Here is a 26,132-nt window from a genome sequence, read left to right as displayed (position 1 = left end):
AGAGTGGGGGGGGGGGGGGCGCAGTGGTTTTCTGAATCTAAACTTGTCAAAACAAACTGGTGTCCAATTTTGGAAGAGCAAATTCTCACATTTAATTATAGATGGAGAATAACAACATTGTAGTTTCTAAATAAATATTCCAATTGGTGATTACGTTATAATTTCTAAAAAAAAATGAAACTATTCTATTGTTTGCTTACTCAGTGAAAGTTGGTTTTGTAGATTCACCAATGAACTGAACAGTGTCTTCCCAGGCTTTTTTGGAAGCTGCTTCCAGTTTAAATTTTTCCGATCATCAGATCTACAAAACAAAAGCCAGAATAAACTTAATCAATAATGAGCATTCTGAGGTCAGGCAGGACACAGTATGTAAAGCAAACCCCTTTACCGTGTTCCAACAATGTAGCTCAACTCCAATCTCAACTACACCTGGCTTGAGTACAACTGCATCACCCAATCAGCCTCATGTCCCCATACCTCCAACTTATTTCAGTTAGCCTCAACTAAAATTTGCAGCTTTCCAGAGTCTCCCCAGTTTTGTTTCTTATAACTTTACCTACTTACCCTCAGACTTACACTGGCTTCCAGTCTAACAATATCTGAAATTAATATTCTCATTCTCATGGCAGCCTTCCACTCTGTCTCTACAACCTCCTGTATTTTCAAGACTCACCATTCAGCCAGTGTTCCTCAATGTGTGTGCTGAGTGAACGCCCAACATCTTGCACCCACCATTGGCAACTATGCTTTCAGTTACTAAGGTCTTGAAGTCTGAAATTCCCTCTGCTCTCTTCAAAATCATTCCTTAAAACCTACCTCTTGGATTACACTTTTGGCTACTTAAGTATATGACTCTAAGTCAATTAAGTAGACAAGAGTCATGGAGATGTACAGCATGGAAACAGACCCTTCGGTTCAACTTGCCCATGCTGACCAGATATCCTATATCTCGTCCCATTTGCCAGCATTTGGCCCACATTCCTCTCAACCTTTCCTTGACTTAGTGACAAGTTTTGCCTGAACCATGTTGATTAATTGCCTGAGGATGATTTACAATATTAAGAATCATCAAATGAAAACAAGCTTTATCTTGTAGTTTTGTTGCTCATTTTTGAGTTCAGTTCCTGGACTAATATCATCAGGCTTTTCTTTTTCATACGCAACATTAACTTTCAGGGAGGAATTAAATGCATTTAAGTAACATAAGGCTATGGGGAAAGAGAAGTGAACTAACTAGATAGCTCTTTTGAAATGCAGAAATAGAAACGAAATAAGTGGCCTTCTGTGTGGTAAACTTCTATAATAGAATAACTTAGTAAAAATACACAACTAATAATTAAAATGTTTAACTCTGACTGATGAACGAAGAATTTCAAGGATTAAATTTCAGTGCTGACAGTACTAATATACTTCTATTACTTCCTTGGTTAAGGGAAAAACAAGAGCCCAAAAACTAGCTCAGAAATTCTTAACTCAAAGATAACAAAGAAGCCACAGAAGCAATACAGATGCTTACAGATATATTGTATTTGTATCCAGGTCCACACACACAACATCCAGGGGTGGATCATAAAGATCAAAATAGCGCGAATCAACACCTACAATAAACGGAATAGGGGCATTGAGGACTCCAGCGAGGGACAATGGACAAAGTGGAATATAAGGACATTGCCAGTGGAAAGGAAATATCATCTGAAAACACAACAGAAAACAAGTAAACAGTTTTAATACAGATTACTAGTTTTATACAAATCCAAACAGAATTTAGGTGAACACAAATACTTACAGTTACAACAGCTTCAGCCACACCTGTCAACACCGCAGGCCTGAGAGAGTGCAGCAGAACTTTGTTTTCCATCAAGACAAAATATAGTAAAATCGCACAATTCTCGGCACCCAAGTTCATTAGCAAAGTGCTAAAGTTTGCTCCTCTAAATAGGAAAACAATGATGTTTATAGATACTTTCAGGTCAAATATTTGGCAATTATGCTTCAATATTGTTGCATATTGATGATTTAAGTCACAAATTCAAATAAAACTTTAAAATCTGTTGAAAAACGCAAGATTTTATACAGAAGAGAGCTTCCCAAATAAAGCTTTTTGCACACTATTCCTGGTCCAGTAGAGGAGCAAAAAGTTTTTAAAAATCCAATTGGTTTTTGTAAATTACTGCAATAAATATAGTACAAGGAATAATTTTTGTGGTCTGCAGTAACATGACATAACCAAACTATGAAGAGTTTTATACCATGAGATATCACATTGCAAGACCACAATGTCCCTCAAATATTCATACCATTCATATTTTGTCTTAATATTTTTTTTCTCCCTTTCCAGAACTGATGAATATTTTTGCAACTATGCATACATATATCACATGTTTAAGTTACAACAGCAGAATCATTTGCATGCATCTCTACATTACAGATTGTATTATTTGCGAAACAGAAGTATTGCTAAAGGGATACAGTCTTCTCCCTGCATTTTCAGATAGAGATATCTCCTTGTATGTGACTAACATATGGGCCAAGATTCTTTAAATCAGGTCAGAAACAATTTTAAAAGCAATCATTCCCAACATCAACTTTTAAGATCAACTCTTCCATCACAGCATATTTAATTTTTAAAAAGTGATACTCGCTGCAAAAAAATGTTCAAATGTGCTGGCAGCATTCAATCAATATTCCAGCCTGAGGAACAATAGGAATGTCAAAGCATACTCTCAATTCTGCAGTCACTATGATGACCCATGCTAAACAATGGCCAATTCAAGTGCTCTGATGTATTTAACAGTTAAACATAAATGCCTAGTTAAAACAAAAACATGATTTGTCCCACGAACCGCTTAACAAGTAATACACAATTTTATATATTGCCACAGAACCAAAGGTCAGGCTCATCCTTCTGCGCCTTGAAGTAAATAACTGAAACTTGACCAATCATTGTAATTAATTTGTTAAAAATTCAGTAGGTAGTATAATGAACTGAACCTTTTTGCAAATGCAGACCATCTGGTTTCTTGGATTTTAAATAATTGTAATATTTGTTTTGAACAATGAGATTAGACATTCTGACTCCATTTCACAGCAGTGCAAAATCAGAAGACAAAACCAATAAGTTGGAGAGGTGAACTGACAGAATTTCAGAATCCAGAATTGCTGTTTTAGGAAGTCGGGTTACAGAAGTTCTAAGCACAGATTAGGACTGTCTCAAAGACTTTCACTCTGATAGACCTTACCTTTAAATTATCAATGTTGGTACTGGGGATCCAAAGTACTCCATTAGTATGACATCTTGCACATGGATGAACACACCAAAATTAAACCCTTTACACAAGCCATTTAATAAAAAGTCACATGGTTGAGTGCATTAATGCAACAAAAAAAAAGAACTTTTCAGGTTTTAAGCAGAAGTAGTCAGTGTCAGCAGGCTCACAGTAGCAAGAAAAAAAATGCTTCTTAATCGTCAAAGCTCCAAATTATGATTAGGGGGACGAGAGGTTGAACCACAATCAGGTGCACCTAGAATTACATACTGCCAGTAATCAGGCATGAGTTGAAGAACAGTTGGCATTCAAAAACGTTCCTTAAGTGACATGTAATACTTCCAGACATTGATCATGGTAAGATGTGGGCACTGAAAAGTGTAGTCGTCATCATCACAGCCATTAAAACAGCAATAAACTTGTTTACTGGGGATCGATACAAGTTGTAATGTTTTACTTGATACTTGTTCAGCGAGCTTAGGTCTAATCTTTGCTACATAAAAATTAATTAAAATTATGGTTTTGCAAATAGGTTTCCTCTGTAAAAACTAAAACAGTAATTCAACAAAGTTGTGCAAATCAAAACAAAGCCGAAGAAAATTGGACAAAGACATAATGTGTGAGGCAAATAGAGAAGTGATCAAAGCCAAAAAGCATAACAGGATAAAATAAGGAGGCTTTCATTTGGTTAGGGGAAAGAAAGATCACATGGTTACTTTTCTGATTCCAGCTTACCTCAAAGGCAAGGGGGTTGAAACTGGCTGAGACAGGATCAAGGCATCAAGTGCCGACAGCTACAAAACAGAAGACAAATATTCAGTATCAAGTTCTATTTAAGTAAAAATGATAACATTCTTACATTGTTGTATTAAAAAAAATCAAGTTCAACTCTCCACAGCTAATTTTGTATTACTAGCAATGTGCATACACATTACCTGAACCAAGATTCTTGGCCTCTGGGCTGATGGGAAGGGAACATTATGCATGAAGTGGGATATATGCCTATAAACAATATAAGAACAGTCTCAAAAAATGATAAATGGCAAAACAAAAGCGATTATAATTAGTATGCATTAAACAGAAGAAATGCAACAAACAGAAAACAGTATTATCGCAGCAAATGTCTCCAGGCAGTATCAATCAGTATTCTACTTGTGACCCAGTTTTGATACTGACTGACTGTTGTGCTGTAAGTGAACTTCAACTAAATTCAAAGAACTAATCAACAAAAAGAAATAAAATGGGTAGGTATTAGCATAACTAACAGCACAACGTATGGTAAATAAATACAAAAGTCAATGGTCATCAGAAACTTGCCCGTCGCTTTTAGGCTCAAGAAAATGAGGGCTTCCAATGAATTAACACAATGTAACTGATATATGAACCGCAATTTTTGCTTTAGAACAAATACGGTCACTACTTTATACACCTATGATGTGTTGGGGAGGGGAGATCTGATAAATCTAAGATAGATTGTGACAAGGAGAAACGTTTCCCATTAGCTGATAGTAGAATCACTGGGGGGGTGTGGTTTAAGATTTAGAGCAAGAATAACAGGAATACATAAGGAAGAACTTTTAAAAAATAACCCAGCAAGTTTCAGTGACCTGAAACTTTACCCAGAAGGGCAGTAGATGGGGAAAGAAATAAATTTGGAAATTTTGAATGAAATAATCTTGCAGGATGACAGGGACAGATCAAGGGAATGGACTGCTCTAAAGACAGCCAACATGAACTAAATAGACTGGAAGACACCCTTCTCCAAGTGATCAGACTCTAAATGATCACTTCTGGCAATTAAAAAATGTAATTATTAGAGCCACTGCAGTTCACTGTTTTTGGTGCTGGCTATCATCCAAGTCCCTGGTTCATATCCTGGGCTAACTGGTGAGAGGAACACAGGGGCTGTGTTGATGCCTTAAACAAATCACAATATCATTCTTTGTCTAGTACAAATTTATTGGTAATTCAGCATAAATGGAGAGCTTCACTCAAGCATGATAGGATAGCTAACATGGGAAAAGAAAAGCATGACACTGGTGCAACAGTGGATGCTCTTTTGACAACAAATAAAGGCAGCGCATTCTAATTCCAATTTATACCATGCCTAATGTGATGCACCCAAATGGATTGATGACATGGGAAGTCTTCCACTTCCAAATCCCTCACCTTGACCAAAGCATTCAAGATTTTTCTCTCGCTAAAACCTGTAAATCATTATCTCATCCAGCAAACTGCCTACTGAGGAGCTTACATTAAAACTTATTAATGCTCCCCTGGTCAGTTTTGCATGTTCTAACCTGGAACTCATTCAAACCTCTAATTCCGTTACCCCATTCTGTTTTAATTCCTCATCCTTTACTTTTGTGCTTGGTGATCTTCATTAGTTCCCAGTCTAACATATCAAATTGACAATATTAATCTCGTCTTGGTCGCACTTTTCTCCATCTCCAAAATCCACTCATACACTTCTTTGGTCGCCCTCACCGCCCCTTCTGAAAACAGCGTACAACCACCATTATGTACACTGGCAATGAGATGCCCAGATGAAAACAAAATATTGCTGGTGCTGGAAATCTGAATTAAGCAGATCAAGTGCTGAAAAAACTCAGCAGGTCTGGCATCATCTGTGGAGAGAGAAATCGGGTTAATGTATACGGCTCTTGAGAGCCGAGTTTCTCTCGCACTTGCTCTGCTTACAACCCTAAAGCTTTCTATAGATATGTGAGGAATAAAAGAATGACTAGGTAGGAATAGAGTCAGTCAAAGACAGAAGTGGGAAGTTGAGTGCGGACCCTGTGGAGATCAGAGAAGTGCTAAATGAACATTGTTTATCGGTTTTCACTCAGGAAAAGGAGAGTATTGCAGAGGAAAAGAATGAGGTACGAGATATTATATTGGAAAGGATCGAGGTTAGTTACAAACAGGTGTTATCAATTCTAGGAGGAGTGAAAGTAGACAAATCCCCTGGGCCGGGTGGGATTTACCCGAGGATTCTCTGGGAAGCAAGGGAGAAGACAGCAGAGCCTTTGACTTTGATATTTGAAATCATCATTAACTACAGGTTTAGTACCGGAGGACTGGAAAATTGCAAATGTTGTGCCCTTGTTCAAGGGCAGTAGAGAGGACTCAGGTAATTATAGACTAGTGAGCCTTACTTCTGTCAGAGGAAAGGTTTTGGAAAGGATTATAAGAGTTAAGATTTATAATCACCTAGCAAGCAATAATTTGATTTCAGATGGTCAACCTAGTTTCGTCAAGGGCATGTCGTGTCTCACAAACCTCACTGAGAAGGCAACCAAGCATATAGATGAGGGTAGGGCAGTTGACGTGGTATACATGGACTTCAGTGAAGCCTTTGATAAGGTTCCACATGGTAGGCTGTTGGAGAAAATGCAGAGGCACGGAATTGAGGATGATTTAGCAGTTTGGATTAGAAACTGGCTTTCCGAAAGAAGGCAGCGAGTGATGCTTGATGGAAAATATTCAGCCGAGTCCAGTTACTAGTGGTGTGCCACAAGGGTCTGTTTTGGGACCACTGCTGTTTGTCATTTTTGTAAATGACTTAGGCGCAGCACAAGTGGCTGGATTAGTAAATTTGCAGTTGGCACTAAAGTCGGTGGAGTAGTGGACAGTTTGGAAGAATGTTACAGGTTGCAGGGGGACTTAGATAAACTGCAGAATTAGGCTGGGTGGTAAATAGAGTTCAATGCAGCTTAATGTGAGGTGATGCACTTTGGAACAGAAAAGCAGAGTACTGGGTCAATGGAAAGATTCTTGGTAGTGTGGATGTGCAGAGGGACCTTGGAGTCCATGTACATAGATCTCTGAAAGTTGCCACCCAGATTGATGGTGCTGTTAAGAAGGCATATGGGTGTTAGGTTTCATTGGTAGATGGATTGAGTTCCGGAGCCGCAATATCATACTGCAGCTATACAAAACACGAGTGCGGTCGCACTTGTAATATTGTGTACAGTTCTGATCCCCATATTTCAGGAAGGATGTGGAAGCATTAGAAAAGGTGCAGAGGAGATTTACCAGGATGTTGGCTGGCCTGGAGGAAAGGCTGAGAGACTTGGGTCTGTTCTCATTGGAAAGGAGGTGGCTAAGAGGGGATTTGATAGAGACATACATGAGGATCAGAGGATTGGACAGGGTGAACAGTGAAAGTCTTTTTCCTAGGATGATCATGTCAGCTTGTATAAGGGGGCATAACTACAAATTTTAGGGGTGATAGATTTAAGACAGATGTCAGAGCTGGTTCTTTACTCAGAGTGACAAGAGCATAGAATGCTCTACCTGCCAATGTAGTTAACTCAGCCACATTGGGGAGATTTAAACAATCCTAGGAAGATGACATCAGCAATACTGAGGGGCAAAGGGCTTGTTCTGTGCTGTATTGTTCTATGTTGTGCTTTGGGACCCTCCAACCCCATGGCATCAATGTGGATTTCACCATTTTCCTCATTTCCCTTCTCGCCCATCTTATCCCAGTTCCAACCTTTCAACTCGGCACCACCCTGTGGCCTGCCCTACCTGCATCCGCCTTCCCACCTACCTGCTCCACCCTCCTCTCTGACCTATTATCCCCACCTCCATGGACCTACAGCACTCCAGCTACCTTCCCACAAACTCAACCCTCTCCCATTTATCTCACAACTGCATCGGCTCACAGCCTCATTCCTGATGAAGGACGTTTGCTTGAAACGTCAATTCTTCTGTTCCTTGGATATTGCCTAACCTGCTGCGCTTTTCCAGCACCGCACTCAACTACAACATCTTTAAACTAATGGAAATTAAAACCTTACAATCATTACTTTTTACAATTTTATATTTTGGTATTTTTCTTTATTTTTGATTTTAAAAGAATTTGCATTGAGCTCTTGAAAAGTTACTTGGTAACACTTAAATGGAAGTTAAATTAATCAGGAAAACATTAACTGTGATCTCATCACCTTTGTTTCACTTTACCATTTATAATAGTTTAATAATTACTTAACAAAATTGTTCTTTTAACATATTATTTAGACACTCATTCCAGCTACAGCCAGAATGTGGCTCCAAAACTTAAGCGAGAGTCCACAAAATGCACTTTTGCTGCTGAACTCTTCAAAAGACATCTCCATAAGAGCTACAATTGACAAACGGTTGACAACATGCCTGGGATATTTACCGTACTGGATGTAGGTTTGCTCGCTGAGCTGGAAGGTTCGTTTTCAGATGTTTCATCACCATACTAGGGAATACTAGGAGCCTCTGGTGAAGTGCTGGCATTATGTCCCACTTTCTATTTATGTGTTTAGGTTTCCTTGGGTTGATGATGTCATTTCTAGTTTTTTTTCCTCTCAGGGGGTGGTAGATGGGGTCCATTGAGCAAAAAGTTGGTTGAAAGAGTTCCGGTTGGAATGCCATGCTTCTAGGAATTCTTGTGCATGTCTCTGTTTAGCTTGTCCTAGGATGGATATGTTCTCCCAGTCAAAGGAGTGTCCTTCCTCATCGGTATATAAAGATGCGAGAGATAGTGGGTCATGTCTTTTTGTAGCTAGTTCATGTTCATTTAACCTGGTGGCTAGCTTTCTGCTTGTTTGTCCAATGTAGTGTTTGCTACAGTTCTTGCAATGTATTTTGTAAATTACGTGAGTTTTGCTTGTTGTCTGCTCTATAGGGTCTTTCAAGTTCATTAGCTGCTGTTTTAGTATGTTGGTGGGTTTGTGGGCTACCATGATGCCCAGAGGTCTCAGTAGTCTGGTAGTCATTTCAGAGATGTCTTTGATATAGGGGAGAATGGCTAGGGTTTCTGGGTGCATTTTGTCTGCTTACTGTGTGCAAAAATACCTTGCAAAAACTTGTGGGACATAACAGCGGCACTTCACCAGAGACTCCCTGAATATATGTAGTATGATGACGAAACATCTGAAAACGAACCTTCCAGCTCAGCTAGGAAACTTACATTCAGGAATCTCAAACTCAGTTACGAATAGCCTCAAAATTCCCTAATATTTACCAGAAATCAGTGCTCTATGTGAACTTACTGCCCATTAATCAAGATTTATACTTTCAACTCCTGGAAAATAACAGATGTATAAACAGACCATTTGGCTGAATGCTTTGCTACTTAATCTATTAATCAGCTGAATCTGCACTTCCAGATTCAGCATAGATAATTATCTGTGTCTTCTTGGATTCCATGATGCTCAAAGTTAACAAGTATTTACAAAAGCATTCAGATCATAACTTTGGGATATAAATGCAAGACATAAACAAACCTGGAATGTAGATCAGTAAAGTTAAAACCATGAGAAATAGGCACAGGCAGATGATCATTTGGCCCCTCAAGCCTGTTCTCCTGTTCAGTAGAATCATAACTGATCCAGGACTCCGTACGTCCACTTTCCTGCCCTTTCCTATAAACCCTTTATTCGTCTACTGATAAAAATCTATCAATCTCAGCCTTAAATATATACAAAACTCTCGCCCCATAGCTCTGTGTGGCAAAAGTTGCTAAGATTCTCAAACCCTCTGAAAGGAGAAGTTCCTACTCATCCCAGTCTTAAATTAGCATCCTTTTATTCTGAGACCATGCTGTCTGGTGCTCGACTCCAATCAGCATTTACCCTGTCAAGCCCCTTAAGAATCCAATGTGTCTCAATGCAATCACCCATAATTATTCTAAACTCGATCTAAGGGAAGTCCCAAGCTGTTTCACCATTGCTCATAAAGTAAACCCTCCATTCCGAGAATCATCCTTGTGAACCTTCACTGAGCTGCCTCCAATGAAATAAAATCTTTCAAAATATTGGGGGACTATGCTCACAATATTCCAGATGTGGTCTCACCAGCACCTTGTATAGTTGCAGTAAGACATATGCTCTAACCGCCTTGAAACAAAGGCCAACATTCCATTATCCTCCCTGATACCCTGCTGCACCTGCATTTTAACTTGTGTGTCTTTGGTGCACATGTACCCCCCCCGACCCTTGTTCCCCATAACTATCTCCCTCAATTCATGTTCTAAGGGGCTTATGTTCCCTTTGAACTCTCTTCCTTGTTATCTATTCAAAGCAGCTCTGGTCAGTTTTCATTTTCCTCACCAGGTTGCCCTTGTAATTTATTTTATCTTTGTAAGTCCTCCTTTGCGAGAATCTAAATTTATCTTCTTCTTTGGAGCTATCACTAACTTTTGCCTCTTTATTTGATTTTTATTTCAATTTAATATTCTCCTTACATTTCCTTGGTTCGCTCTGGTTGGGTGATCCTTTTCTAAGAAATGTTACTCCTTTCTATGATATGCTCTTGCTCAAAGCCAGGAATTACCTCCCTAAATGTGTGTCACTGCTTGGTCACTGTCACTCATACTCATCTCTCTGCTCACTCCACTTTAGCTAACTTCATTCAATTTCATTCTCATTCCCCTTTTTTTAAAGTTAAATTCAATTGATTCTGATCCAATTTTCTAACTGTTGAAGTGATGATAATATCTTCAACCAGATCCACAAAATCCAAAAGCACCAGTTTATTGGCACATAAACACAAGATGAGGAGAACCTGTGGCATTGAAATGTTAAGCAACTATGGCATTTTCAAATACCATGCAACTGATGGAGGCCAGGAGTGGTTATCCAAACACCAAAAGTAAGCTTGCAGTAAGAAATACAACACTGAGTCATCAAAAGCTCAGCAAAAATACATTTGCTAGCCTTCGGATCTCAAACTATCATATTGGCAAATTAAACTGACACGTTCACAAGTTTGCACTCAAGCCGTCATTACACAGGACACATTTGTAATACAAGGTTAGTGTATTAAGGATATAAATATGGAAATAATTTCTGACTAGAAGAAAAGCAAACATAAAAGTGACTGAATGAACACAGTGGAGAGAATTGTGCTGAAATGTAAAATCCATCGTATTTCATTACTGTTTTGGATAAATTAAAAATGTATTACTATTTAGTAATTTATGTCACCATTTTATGTCTCTGATACATACTTATACTAGTTAAAACATTGGTGGTTAGACAATCTCACATGAACTTCTCAAATCTCAAACATTTGGAATCCACGAGAGAAAAAAAATTAAACGCCAACTTAATTGTGAGTGAGCAAAGCAGCACCTGGAATCTAACATGCAGCAGCTTGACTATATAATGAAATCATTCAGTAACCTGAAATCCAAAAATATAGCCAAAGAGCAGGGGCAAGTCATCCCAAACCACCATTCAGAATATTTGCTAGAAGACATATAGACCTGTGGATATCACTTAAGATAGAATTGGGTACAAATCATCTTGATGTTCTCATTAACATTAGTCATCTGGGATCAGTTTGAATGGATTGTCCATAACTCAGTCATTCATACTTATAGTGGAAACCTAACCCTATGAACAAAGTTAACATACGGCTTTGACAGTACGTTTGGGAACACTCAGACTTCTAAAAGTAAATCATATTAGGAAGTATACATACTTTTCAATGGGCAAAGGATGAGGTCCAGAGACTGAAAGCTTGTACAAAAACATCAAGAACTTGCGAAATGCCTCAAAAAATGGCCAGCGTGAGAGAAGACAGATGCATTTATTGGTATGCACAGACTTGGTGGTGATGAGCTTCTTGCCCACAGCAGTGATGAGGCCCAGTTGCATGAGCTGTTTCTCAGTTAGAACTTCCATTGGGTAAGGTTCATAAAACTGGATAGCTGCACCGTATACCTGTTTTATTCAATCAAAAGACAAAAATATGTAAATTGTGTTTCACAACTAAGACGACAACACTAGAGCAAATGGATCCTTCCAATCAGGATACGTTTTGGCACAGCTGGTCAACAATCAAATAACTTCGCCCTATGTCCTTCAAAATCTGTGGTGAATGTGGACTCCACAACTAATCCTTGAGACAACTAACTTTAGAGATTGTGCATTTGTAGATGACAAAACAAATCGAATTGAATAAATATTCACCTAGTAATGATCTATCAACTTTTGCTCTTGCCAAGAGAATAGGTTCTGTTTCCCCTGACAATGCTGGCCACTCTCCTGCATTGTCTGAAATGTGTACGTCTTTTAAGACACTGTTTTTCTGGAGTGGTCATCCATCAACATACCTTATTCCAGAAAATTATATTTAATGCTGAAATTAAGTAAAGTATAATGACTTTTAAGCATGCATATTGGTATTAATTTGTGAGAAGTGCAAATCCACATCTTATTATATGTGTACCCCCTGTCCAGTTATGCACTGTACAACTGGAGTTTACATTTGGAAACACTTCAACTTCAAAACATTAAATAAATGGAGTGAAGTACTTGCATCGCAATTGAGTATAGAAGCATTTATAACATCCTTTCTCAAACCTTTGGATACTTAAAACCCAGGAGTCATTTGATGCACTCCATAAAATGATGGCATTGCCTTTATGTGGGAAAACAGCAGTCAATTCAGAAGTTGATTTCACAAACAATAACCAAATAAGAATCAATTAAGTGTCAATTAAGTGTCTGTGAGATGTTGGTTGAAGGAAAAATTATTAGAGCACAATTCCAGTGCTCTTTATCAAATAATGATACGTGATCTCTAATATCCCCCAGGAGGGCAGATGATTTAATAGTTTAATCCACCATCTCATGCAAGTCTATTACTACATATTTTAAAAAGCTGACATTGGATTTTGTCAAATAATTATTTATCGAAGTTCATTATTTGTATGCAAGAAATATGTGACCAGGCTTTTCCTTCTAAGCTTACCTTCTCTGCTGATGAAGCAGTCAACACAAAGGTAGAGAAAACTGGCAGTGGGTACTTAGTCTGGGGAGCCCAGCATTCAATTGTAGCTCCCATGGGAAGACAGAAGAGAGGAACTGATTCAGACAGTGGAAATAATTCATAATCATCTTCAGGATATCTGCAGATTAATCCTGAGGAGAAAAAAAGACAGTGTGAGATGTACTTTAAATCGTAGCTCATGTAAAATGCAGCTCAGCTGTAAAAGCTGTCATCTCATTTACCTTGCTAACTTGTTGGGCTGAATACTGTACATTGAGTAGATTTACTAAATTCCAAAATAGCTACATAAGGTTTCAGTAACCACTTGAGAAACACCACAACATTCACTAGTCACAAAGCATTGCTTTTTGGAAGAAACGTGGTGTAAGAGATTTCAGCATCATTTGCTCTTTATTTCTGTTTGTTCAGCCTTATATGGTCTGGTTCGTGAAATACGCTTTTGAAGACCATTCTGAAATTCAATGTATGTGATCATTTGAGCACAATGCTACCGGCTTCATATGACACAAATAGACCTCTTGGAATGCATTTCCACAAATCCCTGAAGGTGGCAGGATCGGTAGACAAGGTGATAAAAGGAGTAAAAAGTGAGGTCTGCAGATGCTGGAGATCACAATTGAAAATGTGTTGCTGGTTAAAGCACAGCAGGTCAGGCAGCATCCAAGGAACAGAAAATTCAACGTTTCGGGCCAGAGCCCTTCATCAGGAATGAGGAGAGGGTGCCAGGCAGGCTAAGATAAAAGGTAGGGAGGAGGGACTTGGGGGAGGGGCGATTATCAGGAATCAGGGTTGTTGTAGCAGAGATGTAAACATATATGAGAAAAAAAGGCAAAAAAAATTATATCAAGCTTATCAGAAAGCAGAAATCAGCTTTGGTCAGGGACACTACACTCTAAACTGTAAATAAACTGAAACCACCAGCTTAGATAGGCCTAACTATGTATGGTCTCTCAGGAGAATATCTTGAACACTTAACTGATCACTTTGTTCTTAAACATTTCTCACCAGACTCTGCATCACTGACTAGCCCTGCATTTATTACCCACCTCTTATTTCCATTGACTACGGACATCCATGGAGGGGTCGTGTAGTGATTGGTACAAGGGACAGGTGGATCTCACTGACTAGAAGATCCTTGTTTGGGGTTGTAAACCTGGGTCAATCAGGGAGTCCTGGCTGACACATATAAACTGGAGATTCAGAGACTCTCCTCATTCCTAGGGACTGGCTCTGAACTGGCTGGTCAGCCCACGTACTGCACATACGAAAATAAAGGGTGACATGGTAATGGGATTCTAGCCTCAGTGTAGTTATTTCCAGTCGCTACACCCACAGTACTGTTGGGAAGGAAGTCGCAGGAATTTGATTTTGGACAAAATGTTCATGCTGTCACATTATTAGCCTAAATATTACTTAGAATTATACCTGAAAAACATTAAACATAATCTGAATTAACATGAAATAATCAATTATTCAAAATTAACCCAAGAGATGAGAGAGAAATTAGAGTACCAAAGATAGCTAGCTTGAGAGCAGCCATGAAAGAGGGTTGAGGCCAAGGTCTTAATTAGTGGCAGAGTTGGCTCAAGGGGTTGAACATTCCACTCCTGCTCTCAATTCCTGTGTACGCATCTACCTCTGCTGAACAAATCACCAGAGAACTGTTCTCCCCAAACTTTAACAGACATATGATATAGTCTTTTGTTTTAGGTCGAAACTGAATTCCACAAGAACACTTATTCTGTTATCAGGCAAATTTTACCGGGAAAGCTTTGTGCTGTACAGATAAAGAAGATAATGTTGTTAAGTACATGGCTCACTTGAGGTAATTTAGAAGCAAATTATTGTTTGACATGACTCTCAAACACTAATGAATTCTTAAAACAGAGAAGCATCTTGAACTTCACTGAAAAATGCACAAACTGTGAAAATTTAATTTATGGCAATCTATGGAGATACAAGAGGAGCATAAACCAAGCTGGCAAATCAGATAAAGAGAAATTCTTGCCCATATCAAAACAAAAAGGGGCATTATGAGTTAATAAAAGTTATCCATCGGGACTTAGGCTTTACAACTTGTACTAGTCGTTCTAATACGGGGCTCTCGCAGAGACAAGAAAGTAAATTAGTTGATCAAATAATGTTGAAAACTTCTTTTCCTTTTCATGTTCACTCATGAGCAATTTAGAAGAGTGTAACATTAGCATAATTAGTTTTTCTAAAAGCTTTTAAAATGTATTACTCAAGTTACATACCAGCTTTATATGCAATTGAATTCGATGCAGGAACAGACTTCTTGTAACAAAGATAAACACTGGAACCCCACTGAAATAGGAACAAGTAGTTATTAATTCAGAGCTTCACATTCTTTTCTTAAGTTAAATACTCAAAATACTTCATCCATAAGCCAACAGAAGTGTTTCACAATTGAAGGTACTAAACATACATCTAAACATTGTCTTCTGGAGTTCAGTTTCTAGTCACAGGAACTGTTGGTTAACCAAATAAAACTTTTCAGTGACAAAATAAAAATCGGCATTTACAATGTGAAATGAGACAGCAACATCTTAAGAGGCCTAGTGGCAAATGCTAGCCATCGTGTATGCTAGGTTTGCCATTACCGTGATATGAACATTCCAGGTTGACCAGCTAGCTAATTTCAAGCCAAGGGTTGAGCTAAATTCCACAACATTAGCAGATCATAAAGCCATTATCTATGATATGAAATATCATTGTATACAAGGTCACTGGGTTCTCTGATCTGTCAAGAAAAAAGTATCGAGAATTGTAAGAAAGAATATACTGGAGACCTGTTAGTGTACATAAGAAAAAAAAGGCACTCAGTCTAACTCCTTTATTGGAACTGAGAAATCACAAAACAAAGCCTGCATGAGGTATGGAAACCAAGATATGACTGTGTGTTTATGTGCATATACGTGCAAGTGCGTGTATACGTACACGTGAAGGAGACGGAATATCCCAGACAAACCGAAGCGTACTAAACAATTATTCCCACACTTGCAAAGCCTACCCACTTCCTCTTTCTCTTTTTACAATTTTCAAAATTTGCATGCCTTGACTTCACCTCCAAAAGCCAAGTGGCAACTTATTATGGGGATATGATGATCTTAACAGAATTATCAGTAGACTATTGATCCAGAAACTCAGCTAATGTTCTGAGGACCTAGTTTCAGGTCCCAACATGGCAGATGGTGGAATTTGGATCTGGAATTAAGGATCTATTGATAACAAACAAACCATTGCCAACTGTTAGAAAAAACAATCTAGTTCACTCATGTCCTTTCGAGAACTTTGTGCTACTGCACTATTAATTCGTAGAATCCTTACATTGTGGAAGCAGGCCATGAGCCCATACCAACCCTCCTGACAGCATCCCACCAGACCTACCTCCCTATGCTATTCACGTAACCCTGCATTTACCATGACAAATTCATCTAGTCTGCACATCCCTGGACCTATAGACGATTTAGCATATCTATTCCACCTAATCTACTTATCTGTGGACTGTGGGGTGAAGCCAGAGCATCCAGAGGAAAATGTGCAAACTCCACATTCACCCAAGGGTGGAATCAAACCTTGATAATTGGCACTATGAGACTCCACTGTGCCACTACGCTGCCCACAACAAATTATTGAATTCTATTTCCAAATCATTTAACTAAGTTATCTAGGAAATATGGCAACCAATTTATATACAAATACCTCCACAAACAAGACAGTCAGTCACAAAATAAACAACTTCACTGAAATAAAAACAGAAATTGCTGGAGAAATTCAACAGGTTTGGCAGCTTCTGTGGAGAGATAGCAGAGTTAACATTGCTGGTCCAGTGTCACTTCTCCAATTCACTTACATTGTTAAGTAAAAATTATTGGCCAGAATCTAAACAACACACCCGCTGCTCTTCAAATGATAAAACTGGAACACTTGACATTTATCAGAGCTTCAATTTCATGGTTGAGACTTTCAGAAAAATTAGTAAGGCTCTGGAGGAAATTGGACAAGAACTTGTAGAATCCACAAGTGTGACTAAAGGGAAAAATTGGCAAGTTACTGCTGGATATGCCTTGTTGCTCCAGATTTTCCTACACTGACATCTGCCAAGAACAATGGCACTAAACCAAGAAAACTAAGGAGACAGGATGCAGTACGTGCCCAATAGGCAAGTGTTATGCGAGAAAAACAATCATAGTATTCCAATAACAAGATGATGGACATCATCCAGGACAAAGCAACCAATCGGATTGGCATCCTGTCACCATTTTCTACATTCACTTCATCCACTGTTGGGCACAATGGTCACACTGAGTACAAGATACATTCATCAAGGCTTCTCTGACATCACCAAAACAGTTCTAAAAATTGCCACCCTAAGAAAAGGAGGAAAAGCAGAGCTTTTTTGAATGCAGAGCCATCTATGGACCAAGGTCAACTATTCAAAATCCCCTGCACTCTCAAGATGGTCTCTCTCTTAAGGATGAGTGAGAGATTCCAAGTTAAAGAACATTCCTAACACCTTAACTGTGAATCCACAGAGGAAGTTGAAACAATCTAGGCTATCCCCATAGCCTCTCAGAATCTGTAGTCGAACCACCATCAATAGGATAACTACTACAATCAAAAGCTATAGAGTATCAAAGCCTGTGGCCCTCGTGGTATTCCAGCCGAGATCTTCAAAACCAGTGAGCCGTTACTTTTGTCAAGACTCTATACACTCTTCGTATGAACAACACTGTTCAGTTGGTTATACATTTTGTGCTTTCAGATGGATGTGCGAAGGTACTTGTAAAGTATAGTTTATGGAAAATATTGGTGCTATGATAAAATCATAAGTAGGGCCCAAAACAACAGTAATATGTTTAAACAGATACACTTGCTTATTTGGATTTGACAACACCATTCCTAACCTCTGTCAGTTTGAAACATATTCAGAATCAATGAAAATACAACCAAGGTTGAAAACTGAATTCATCCTTACTTATTTTACATTATTTAGCAAAACAAAAAAGAATTGGAAACTTTTATTAGGTCTATGCCCATATCAAATTCTGTCAGCAACACACGGGCAATTCTCTTACTTGTAGTGTATCAAATTACTTTTGGCCCTCGAAAAGAGTTTTATCAGGTGCCAAGTGTCAAACGTCAATAAATGGTTCATCACAAACTTACAATGGCAAGCAGCTGCTTTATGAACAGTTCCTCAGGACCATTCCCTACATATTTACGTTTGTAACCTAAGATGTTCGATTGTGTGTCTGTGTCTGGTTGGGGTGGGGGGGGGGGGGGGGGGGGGGGGGGGGGGGGGGTGTGTGGGGGTGGTGGTAGTTGGAGAAGAGACAGAAGGAGGTGTAAAGGAGGTTCAAGAAACACTGAAACACAATCTTCATCTTAGCTCATTATTCAACAAAACCCCAAAGCTGAAACCAGACTAGATCTTTCAACAAGGCAATTCCTCAAAAGATTGAACCTGCAGCAAACCCGATATGATGAACATAGTTTCTTCTGGTTATTGCTTGGGTTATAACCTTATGCTTTCAACTTCAGAATGTGGCTTTATGTAAGATATTCAAAATGGATGCATTTGGAAGGAGGTTAAAAGATAACAAGTGGCATTTTATCTTTTTTAGATACAGTTTACATTTTCTTACATTTATAATTTCACCTTTGAAGGGATAACTTTACCTTGCATTATTGCCAATAGTTCACCCAAGATTCAAGATTCTCCATGTAACAGCTGCTTAAGAATCATTCTGCTGTTATTTCCCACGAACACAGCAAAAACATTCTTCCTTGAAACTTTCCTAAACTGCTATAGTATATCACTTAATACAGAAAGAACTGGTGAAAAATTTTGTGGATGATTAAAATCTCAAAAAATAAAAAATGTTGGAAATACTTAGCAGGTTTGGTATTTCAAGTCGATGGTTATTACTCTCTCTTGCTGTCAGACCCATGCAGTATTTCCAGAATTCTATTTTTTACAGAAGGACAAGGAGGAGTTTTTGTTAACGAATTGGACAGTATTAAGGTGTGAAAATTACTTTCTCAACTTTAGTTAAGAACAAATTCAGTGAAGTATTATCTCAACAAGTTTGTTTTTATGCTCAAGCCTTTTGATCCATTGTATTGGCATATTGTAGGGTGCAGCTTGCAACATTCGCAGACAAATAGATGTTCAAAAATATTTAATTATGCTTCCAAAAGGAATTTAGCATATGTTGTCAATAAACCTTTCAACCAAATTAAACAAAAACCTCTCAATTTCTAAAACAATCTGCAAGTGATGTTTCAGCATCCAAACTAATCAGCTCCAATATCTAACGATTCCATTGTTCAAAAATAACGCTAAAAACACACAAATAAGGCAATAATGTATATACAGTTGAAAACCTGCTTCCTGCCTCTTCTCCACTTTAATCAGGTTTGCATGCTTTTATTTAGACAACTGAAGCAAGCAATAACAGGAGACGTTCAATGTCAATATCTACAGGGACCCATGCAGAAGGAGAACTGAGTTTTCAAACAAACACCCTCCCCATACAAAGAAATGGTATGACAAAGTACAACCCAGGCAACAAGTTCCAGAATTCACTGTAGCTTAGATATAAACTGCTGGAAATCTGTTAACAGCAGGCTTATGAAATCCAAAGCATGAATTGTAACAGTACATGTTGATTTTGTTTAGTGTTCAGCAACTAGCCATAAATCATCTGAACTTTTTCATCTCAGACAGATGAGAAGTTACCCTACGCTCTCACCCACTGAACATTCACCAAAAGCCCCTCACGTTCCATTTCTCAGTGGCTGTGAAAATGGTTTCAGAACATGTAAAACTTGAAATGCGTCAGTCATGAAAAGCAACGCAGCTTCAATACTGATCCCCTTCGTTGCTGACTGCATGTGTCTCTCTACCTCTTGGCTTGAGAATGCTCCTGACTGCAATTTCACATGGAGAACTAATCTAAAGGCAAATATGTACTTCTATTGTCCAAACAGGATCAGAAATAGAGTTCCAGATACTGACTGGGTCTCTGGAGCATGTTATCCTAACTTATAGCATGATTCATGGTCTGATTCAAAGAATATTTCCCTTCCTAGATATGCTGATACACTAAACATAGCAACAAGACTTTAAAACTGATAATGTGCTGGTAGACTGGAGGTTGGCTAATGTGGTGCCGCTGTTTAAGGAAGGTGATAAGGACAAGCAAGGAACCATAGAACAGTGAGCCTGACATTGGTGGTGGACAAGTTGTTGGGGGGAATCCTGAGGGACAGGATGTACATGTATTTGGAAAGACAAGGACTGATTGCGGATAGTCAGCATGACTTTGTGCGTAGGAAATCATGTCTCAAACTTGATTGAGTTTTTTGAAGTAGTAACAAAGAAGATCGATAAGGGCAGAGCGGTGGATGTGATTTATGTGGACTTCAGTAAGGTGTTCAACAAAGTTCCCCATGGGAGACTGGTGAGCAAGGTTTGATCTCATGAAATACAGGAAGAATTAGCCATGTGGATACAGAACTGGTTCAAAGGTAGAAGATAGAGGGTGGTGGTGGAGGGTTGTTTTTCAGACTGGAGGCCTGTGACCAGTGGAGTGCCACAAGGATCGGTGCTGGGTCCACTACCTTTTGTCATTTACATAAATGATTTGGATGTGAGCATAAGAGGTACAGTTAGTAATTTTGCAGATGACACCAAAAATTGGAGGTGTAGTGTAGTGAAAGTTACCTCAGATTACAACAGGATCTTGATCAAATGAGCCAATGGGCTGAGAAGTGGCAGATGGAGTTTAATTTAGATAAATGCGAGGTGCTGCATTTTGCAAAAGTAAATCTTAGCAGGATTATACACTTAATGGTAAGGTCCTAGGGGGTGTTGCTGAACAAACAGATCTTGGAGTGCAGATTCATAGCTCCTTGAAAGTGGAGTCGCAGGGAGATAGGATAGTGAAGAAGGCGTTTGGTATGCTTTGCTTTATTGGTCAGAGTGTTGAGTACAGGAGTTGTGACGTCATGTTGCAACTGTACAGGACATTGGTTAGGCTATTGTTGGAATATTGCGTGCAATTCTGATCTCCTTCCTACGATGTTGTGAAACTTGAAAGGGTTCAGAAAAGATTTACAAGGATGTTGCCAGGGTTGGAGGATTTGAGCTATAGGGAGCGGTTCAATAGACTGGGGCTGTTTTACCTCGAGTTTCGGAGGTTGAGGGGTCACCTTATACAAGTTAATAAAATTTTGAAGGGCACGAATAAGATAAATAGACAGTCTCTTTTGTGGGTGAGGGTGTCCAGAACTAGAGGGCATAGGTTTAGTACGAGGTGGGGGGGGCAGGGGGGGGGGGGGGTGGATATAAAAGGGACCTAAAGGGCAACTTTTTCACACAGACAGTGGTATGTGTATGGAATGAGCTGCCAGCCGAAGTGGTGGAGGCTCGTGCAATTGCAACATTTAAGAGGCTTCTGGATGACGAGATGAATAGGAAGCATTTGGAGGGATATGGGCCAGGTGCTGGCAGGTGGGACTAGTTTGGGTTGGGATATTTGGTTGGCATGGACGAGTTGGATCTAAGAGCCTGTTTCCGTGCTTAACATCTTTATGACTCAATAACACTATGATTTGGAGGTGCCGGTGTTGGACTGGGGTGTACAAAGTTTAAAAATCACAACACCACGTTATAGTGCAACAGGTTTATTTGGAAGCACTAGCTTTCGGAGCACTGCTTCTTTATCAAGTGGTTGTTGAAGGAGCAGCACTCCAAAAGCCAGTGCTTCCAAATAAACCTGTTGCACTATAACCTGGTGTTGTGATTTTTGAACTTAAAACCTGATGCATTTATTACATTTGCACTTGGAGAGAACAAAGATTTATTTGTGAAAGCAGTCTTCGTCTCATATCTCAATAACCAGTGAAAACCAAACAGTTCAATTAATTGAACAGGATGCAGATTTTTCAAAAGTTGAACCTACTATGGAGTCTCGTTTGTGAATGAAGTGAACCATTATAATGTAAAATGGGTTTAGAATGAACAGAAAGTTGGAAAATAAAATAGCTTCATTAATTATGAAGTGATGTCATCCTTGCGAAATGTCAAAGCTAGCAATGGCATCCTCATATTACATAAAAGGATATTATCAGAGCATTTCTGCAACAGAATTTAACCAAATGTAGTCTTTAATCAGGTATTTATGCAGAATAATTCAGCAAAGTCACACTTCTATCAAGATAACTGCTTGAGCCTTTGAAAATTCCAATGTTTACTTTATTTCAAAACACTCTGTGACAAACTAGTGGAATTTTAGCTTGTGCCCTCAATCTCATCCACAGCTTCAAAACTAATAGGCTAGTATTTTTCCTTTCCAGTTGAAAATAAATTCTATTTATAAATAAGGTACTTTTGAAGAAGATTTAACTTATGGATTGCTGCAGTTAATCTGCAAGGCACATTGCTGTGAACTAAATATTATAACACTTTCCTTCCTTACATACAGCATAATGCAGAAAATTGTAACAATTATCCTTACCATGCCACAGTTCAAGTTCTTATCTACTTTGCAGAAAGTGTGAGGTGGAGTTTCTCCTTTACTGGTAATAATAACACAGATATCAGTCACAGCCAAAGAATTCTGCGGTCTGTTCAACGGAGCTCTCCGATGAGTAATGAAGATTCGCTGAGAGGTTGTTGAACTGTTGTTAACATTAGCACAACGGCCATAGGGAGTTGCTTGTAAAATTTCACAGCCTGGAATAAGACGTTCCTTCCCTTCATATAAAACCCTTTAATGAGAAAACAAATCTTGGTTCATGGCTATTCTGGTATTGTCTTTTTGATAAATCTAAGCAGACTATCAAGAAAAGCACAATGATTTGCCACTTTTTTTCTTGTAAGCACATAATTTCAATCGCACCCGAATTAAACAACTGGAAACAACTAACATTACATATTATTCCTCATTTTGTAAAAGAGCACAGTTTATACAATATATTCTGAAAATACAAAACATTCTGAGGTGAGTTTTGATTTGTGTGCATAGTGATTATTTTCTAGTGCACTTGAAAACTAATTGGTTGAGTTGAATGAATCAGAGTCAAATACTGTCGATGTCCACCCACCATTTGGTTGAGATGACAACGAGCACACGATGCTTGCTCTATACTTTAAAAATGTGAAAAAAGATTAAAATGAACCATTAAGCAAAACCAAAAAAAGGTCCTGAACACTTAGAAATTACAACAAAAGGCAGATTGCAGTTAGGAATTGCCAGACAAGAACTTGTCTGCAGAACAAGTTTTGATTTCTCCTTTATCCCTAATGCAAGTCACTGACTCAAAACATATCGACAGAAAACCATAATCAGCTTTACTGAAACACACATGAATGAAGGGTCAAACAAAACCATCACCTCCCTGAACTAAATTGTTCAATAGAGTTACAGTTACATGGAAAAGGTTACTTTGAATTGCAAGCCAATACTTATTAACAAGCGACAAGTTGAAGAATGAAGAGAATTGGGTGTAAACTAGAATGCATGAAGCATAATTTTGAATGAGCTCAAATTTATAAAAATAGAAATACAGTAAACAGGAGGTGGTGGCCATTCAGCCCTCGGAGCGTGCTCCGCCACTTAATCATGACTGATCATCCAACTTCGGAGCCTGTTCCCACTTTTACCCATATCTTCTGATCCCTTTGGTCCAATAATTATATTTAACTACTCTTAAAACTTTGTGTTTTAGCCTCAACTAACTTCTGTGGCAGAGAATTCAACAGGTGCACCACTTTTAGGGTCAAGAAATTTGTCATCTTAATCCTGAATGGCCTATCCCATATCTTCAAAATGTGACCCCTGATTCTGGACTAGTGTCATCGCGCAAAATCCTTCCTGTGTTTACCCTGTATAGTCCTGTTAAGAGTTTTATAGGTTTCTATGAGACTTTTCTAAACTCCAGCATATGTAGTCAGAAACCAACCGGGTCTCTCTGCCGACGTTAGTCTACCACCTGAGCAGTCAGTCTGGCAAATCTTTGTGGACTCGTTCCATAGCCAGAACATAGCCTTCCTCAAACAAGGAGACCACAACTGCACATAAAACTCCAGGAGTGGTCTCACCAAGGCCCTGGGCTTCTGCACTCTAATTCCCTCACAATGAAGGCCAACATGCCATTTGCCTTCAATGCCTGCTGCACCTGCATGCTTACTTTCAGCAACTGGTATACAAGGACACCCAAGTCTCCTGACAGCCATCCCCCTTCCCAGTCTACAGCCATTCAAATTATAACCCACCTTCCTGTTTTTGCTAGCAAGATGGATAACCTCACACTTATCCACATTATGCTACATTTGCTATGTTTTTGCCCACTCATTCACCTTGTCCATATCACATATCTCTTCCCCACCATTTAGCCTCCAACCCAACTTTGCAGTTTACAAACTTGGAGATATTATGTTTTATTCCCTCATTTAAATCATTAATATATGTTGCGAACAGCTGGGGTCCATGATCCCTACAGTACCCCAGCAGTCATGGGCTGCCACTCTGAAAATTACCAGTTTATTTCTACTCTTTGCTCTCAATCAACCAGACAGTTCTATGTCAATGTGTATCCCCAAATCCCATATGCTTTAATGATACTTGCTAATCTCTCAATTGTGGCCTTAGTAAACACCTTCTAAAGTTCAAGTAAATGGGCTGGGGAGTGGCAGATGGAGTTTTATTTAGATCAATGTGAGGTGCTGCATTTTGGGAAAGCAAATCATAGCAGGACTTATACACTTAATGGTAAGGTCTTAGGGAGTGTTGCTGAACAAACAGACCTTGGAGCGCAGGTTCATAACTCCTTGAAAGTGGAGTCACAGGTAGATAGAATCGTGAATGCGGCGTTTGCTATGCTTTCTTTTATTGGTCAGAATATTGAGTACAGGGGTTGGGAGGTCATGTTGCGGCTGTACAGGACATTGGTTAGGCCACTGTTGGAATACTGCATGCAATTCTGGTCTCATTCCTATTGGAAGGATGTTGTGGAACTTGAAAGGGTAGAGAAAAGAATTATAAGGATGTTACCAGGGTTGGAGGATTTGAGCTATAGGGAGAGGCTGAACAGACTAAGGCTGTTTTCCCTGGAACATCGGAAGCTGAGGGGTGACCTTATAGAGGTTTGTAAAATCGTGAGGCACAGAGATAGGGTCATGGATGAGGCCTTTTCCCTGAGGTCAGGGAGTCCAGAACTAGACGGCATTGGTTTAGGGTGAGAGGGAAAAGATATAAAAGGGACGTAAGGGGCAATTTTTCACACAGAGCATGGTGCGTGTGTGGAATGAGTTGCCAGAGGAAGTGGTGGAGGCTAGTACAAATGTAACATTTAAGAGGCATTTGGATGGGTACATGAATAGGAAAGGTTTGGAGGGATATGGGTCAGGTGCTGGTAGGTGGAACTAGATTGGGTTGGGATATCTGGTCAGCATGGACTAGTTGGACTAAAGGGTCTGTTTCCATGCTGTACATTTCTATGACTCTGAATGCACTGGTTCCACCTTATCAATTCTGCTAGTTATTTCATTGAAAAATTCCAGTAGATACGTCAATATGATTGCCTTCTCATAAATCAATGCTGTTCCAGTCCACTCATGTTGTTGTTTTCCATGTGTTCTACTATTAATCCTTTTATAGTGGACTCTAGCACTGTCGAGCTAATCAGTCTACAATTCCTTGTATGTCCCTGCCCCTTTTCTTTAACCAAAAAAAGGTTACATTAGCTATGCTCCAAACCAGGGGAACTCTTCCCGAGTCTTGAGAATCTTGAAATATGAAATATTTTGAAATACACATCCACTTGTTAAATCCCCTGGGATGCAGATTGTTGGGCTCCAAGATGTCAGCCTGTAATCCCATCAATTTCACCAACACTACTTCTCTGGTAATACTGATTTCCTTCAGTTCTTATCTCACTTCAGATCATATGTTCCCCAACAGTTTTGGTGACATTATTTGTGTCTTCCTTTCTGAAGGCAGAATGAAACGCGTATTTAATTGGTCTGCCATCGTTTTTTGCCCATCATAAATT

The 26,132-nt window shown here is 39.0% G+C and overlaps 1 protein-coding gene across 7 annotated transcripts in view; it reads right to left on the bottom strand.

Moving 5' to 3' along the window:
- The window catches only part of dennd4c (DENN/MADD domain containing 4C), a 140,091-nt gene that overhangs the window by 61,276 nt on the left and 52,683 nt on the right, over nt 1-26,132 (bottom strand). For all 7 annotated transcript variants that reach the window (XM_060840971.1, XM_060840963.1, XM_060840949.1 and 4 more), the window contains 9 exons: nt 22,595-22,847; nt 15,302-15,371; nt 13,008-13,177; nt 11,733-11,974; nt 4,202-4,268; nt 4,002-4,060; nt 1,787-1,931; nt 1,517-1,692; nt 201-301 (listed from right to left, as the gene is read on the bottom strand). In XM_060840971.1, the coding sequence (XP_060696954.1) occupies nt 201-301; nt 1,517-1,692; nt 1,787-1,931; nt 4,002-4,060; nt 4,202-4,268; nt 11,733-11,974; nt 13,008-13,177; nt 15,302-15,371; nt 22,595-22,847 (1,283 nt within the window). The remainder of the gene's footprint in view (nt 1-200; nt 302-1,516; nt 1,693-1,786; nt 1,932-4,001; nt 4,061-4,201; nt 4,269-11,732; nt 11,975-13,007; nt 13,178-15,301; nt 15,372-22,594; nt 22,848-26,132) is intronic.

This window comes from Hemiscyllium ocellatum, chromosome 2 (assembly GCF_020745735.1).
Source record: "Hemiscyllium ocellatum isolate sHemOce1 chromosome 2, sHemOce1.pat.X.cur, whole genome shotgun sequence".
Taxonomy (NCBI): domain Eukaryota; kingdom Metazoa; phylum Chordata; class Chondrichthyes; order Orectolobiformes; family Hemiscylliidae; genus Hemiscyllium; species Hemiscyllium ocellatum.
This window is presented reverse-complemented; position numbering and strand designations above follow the sequence as displayed.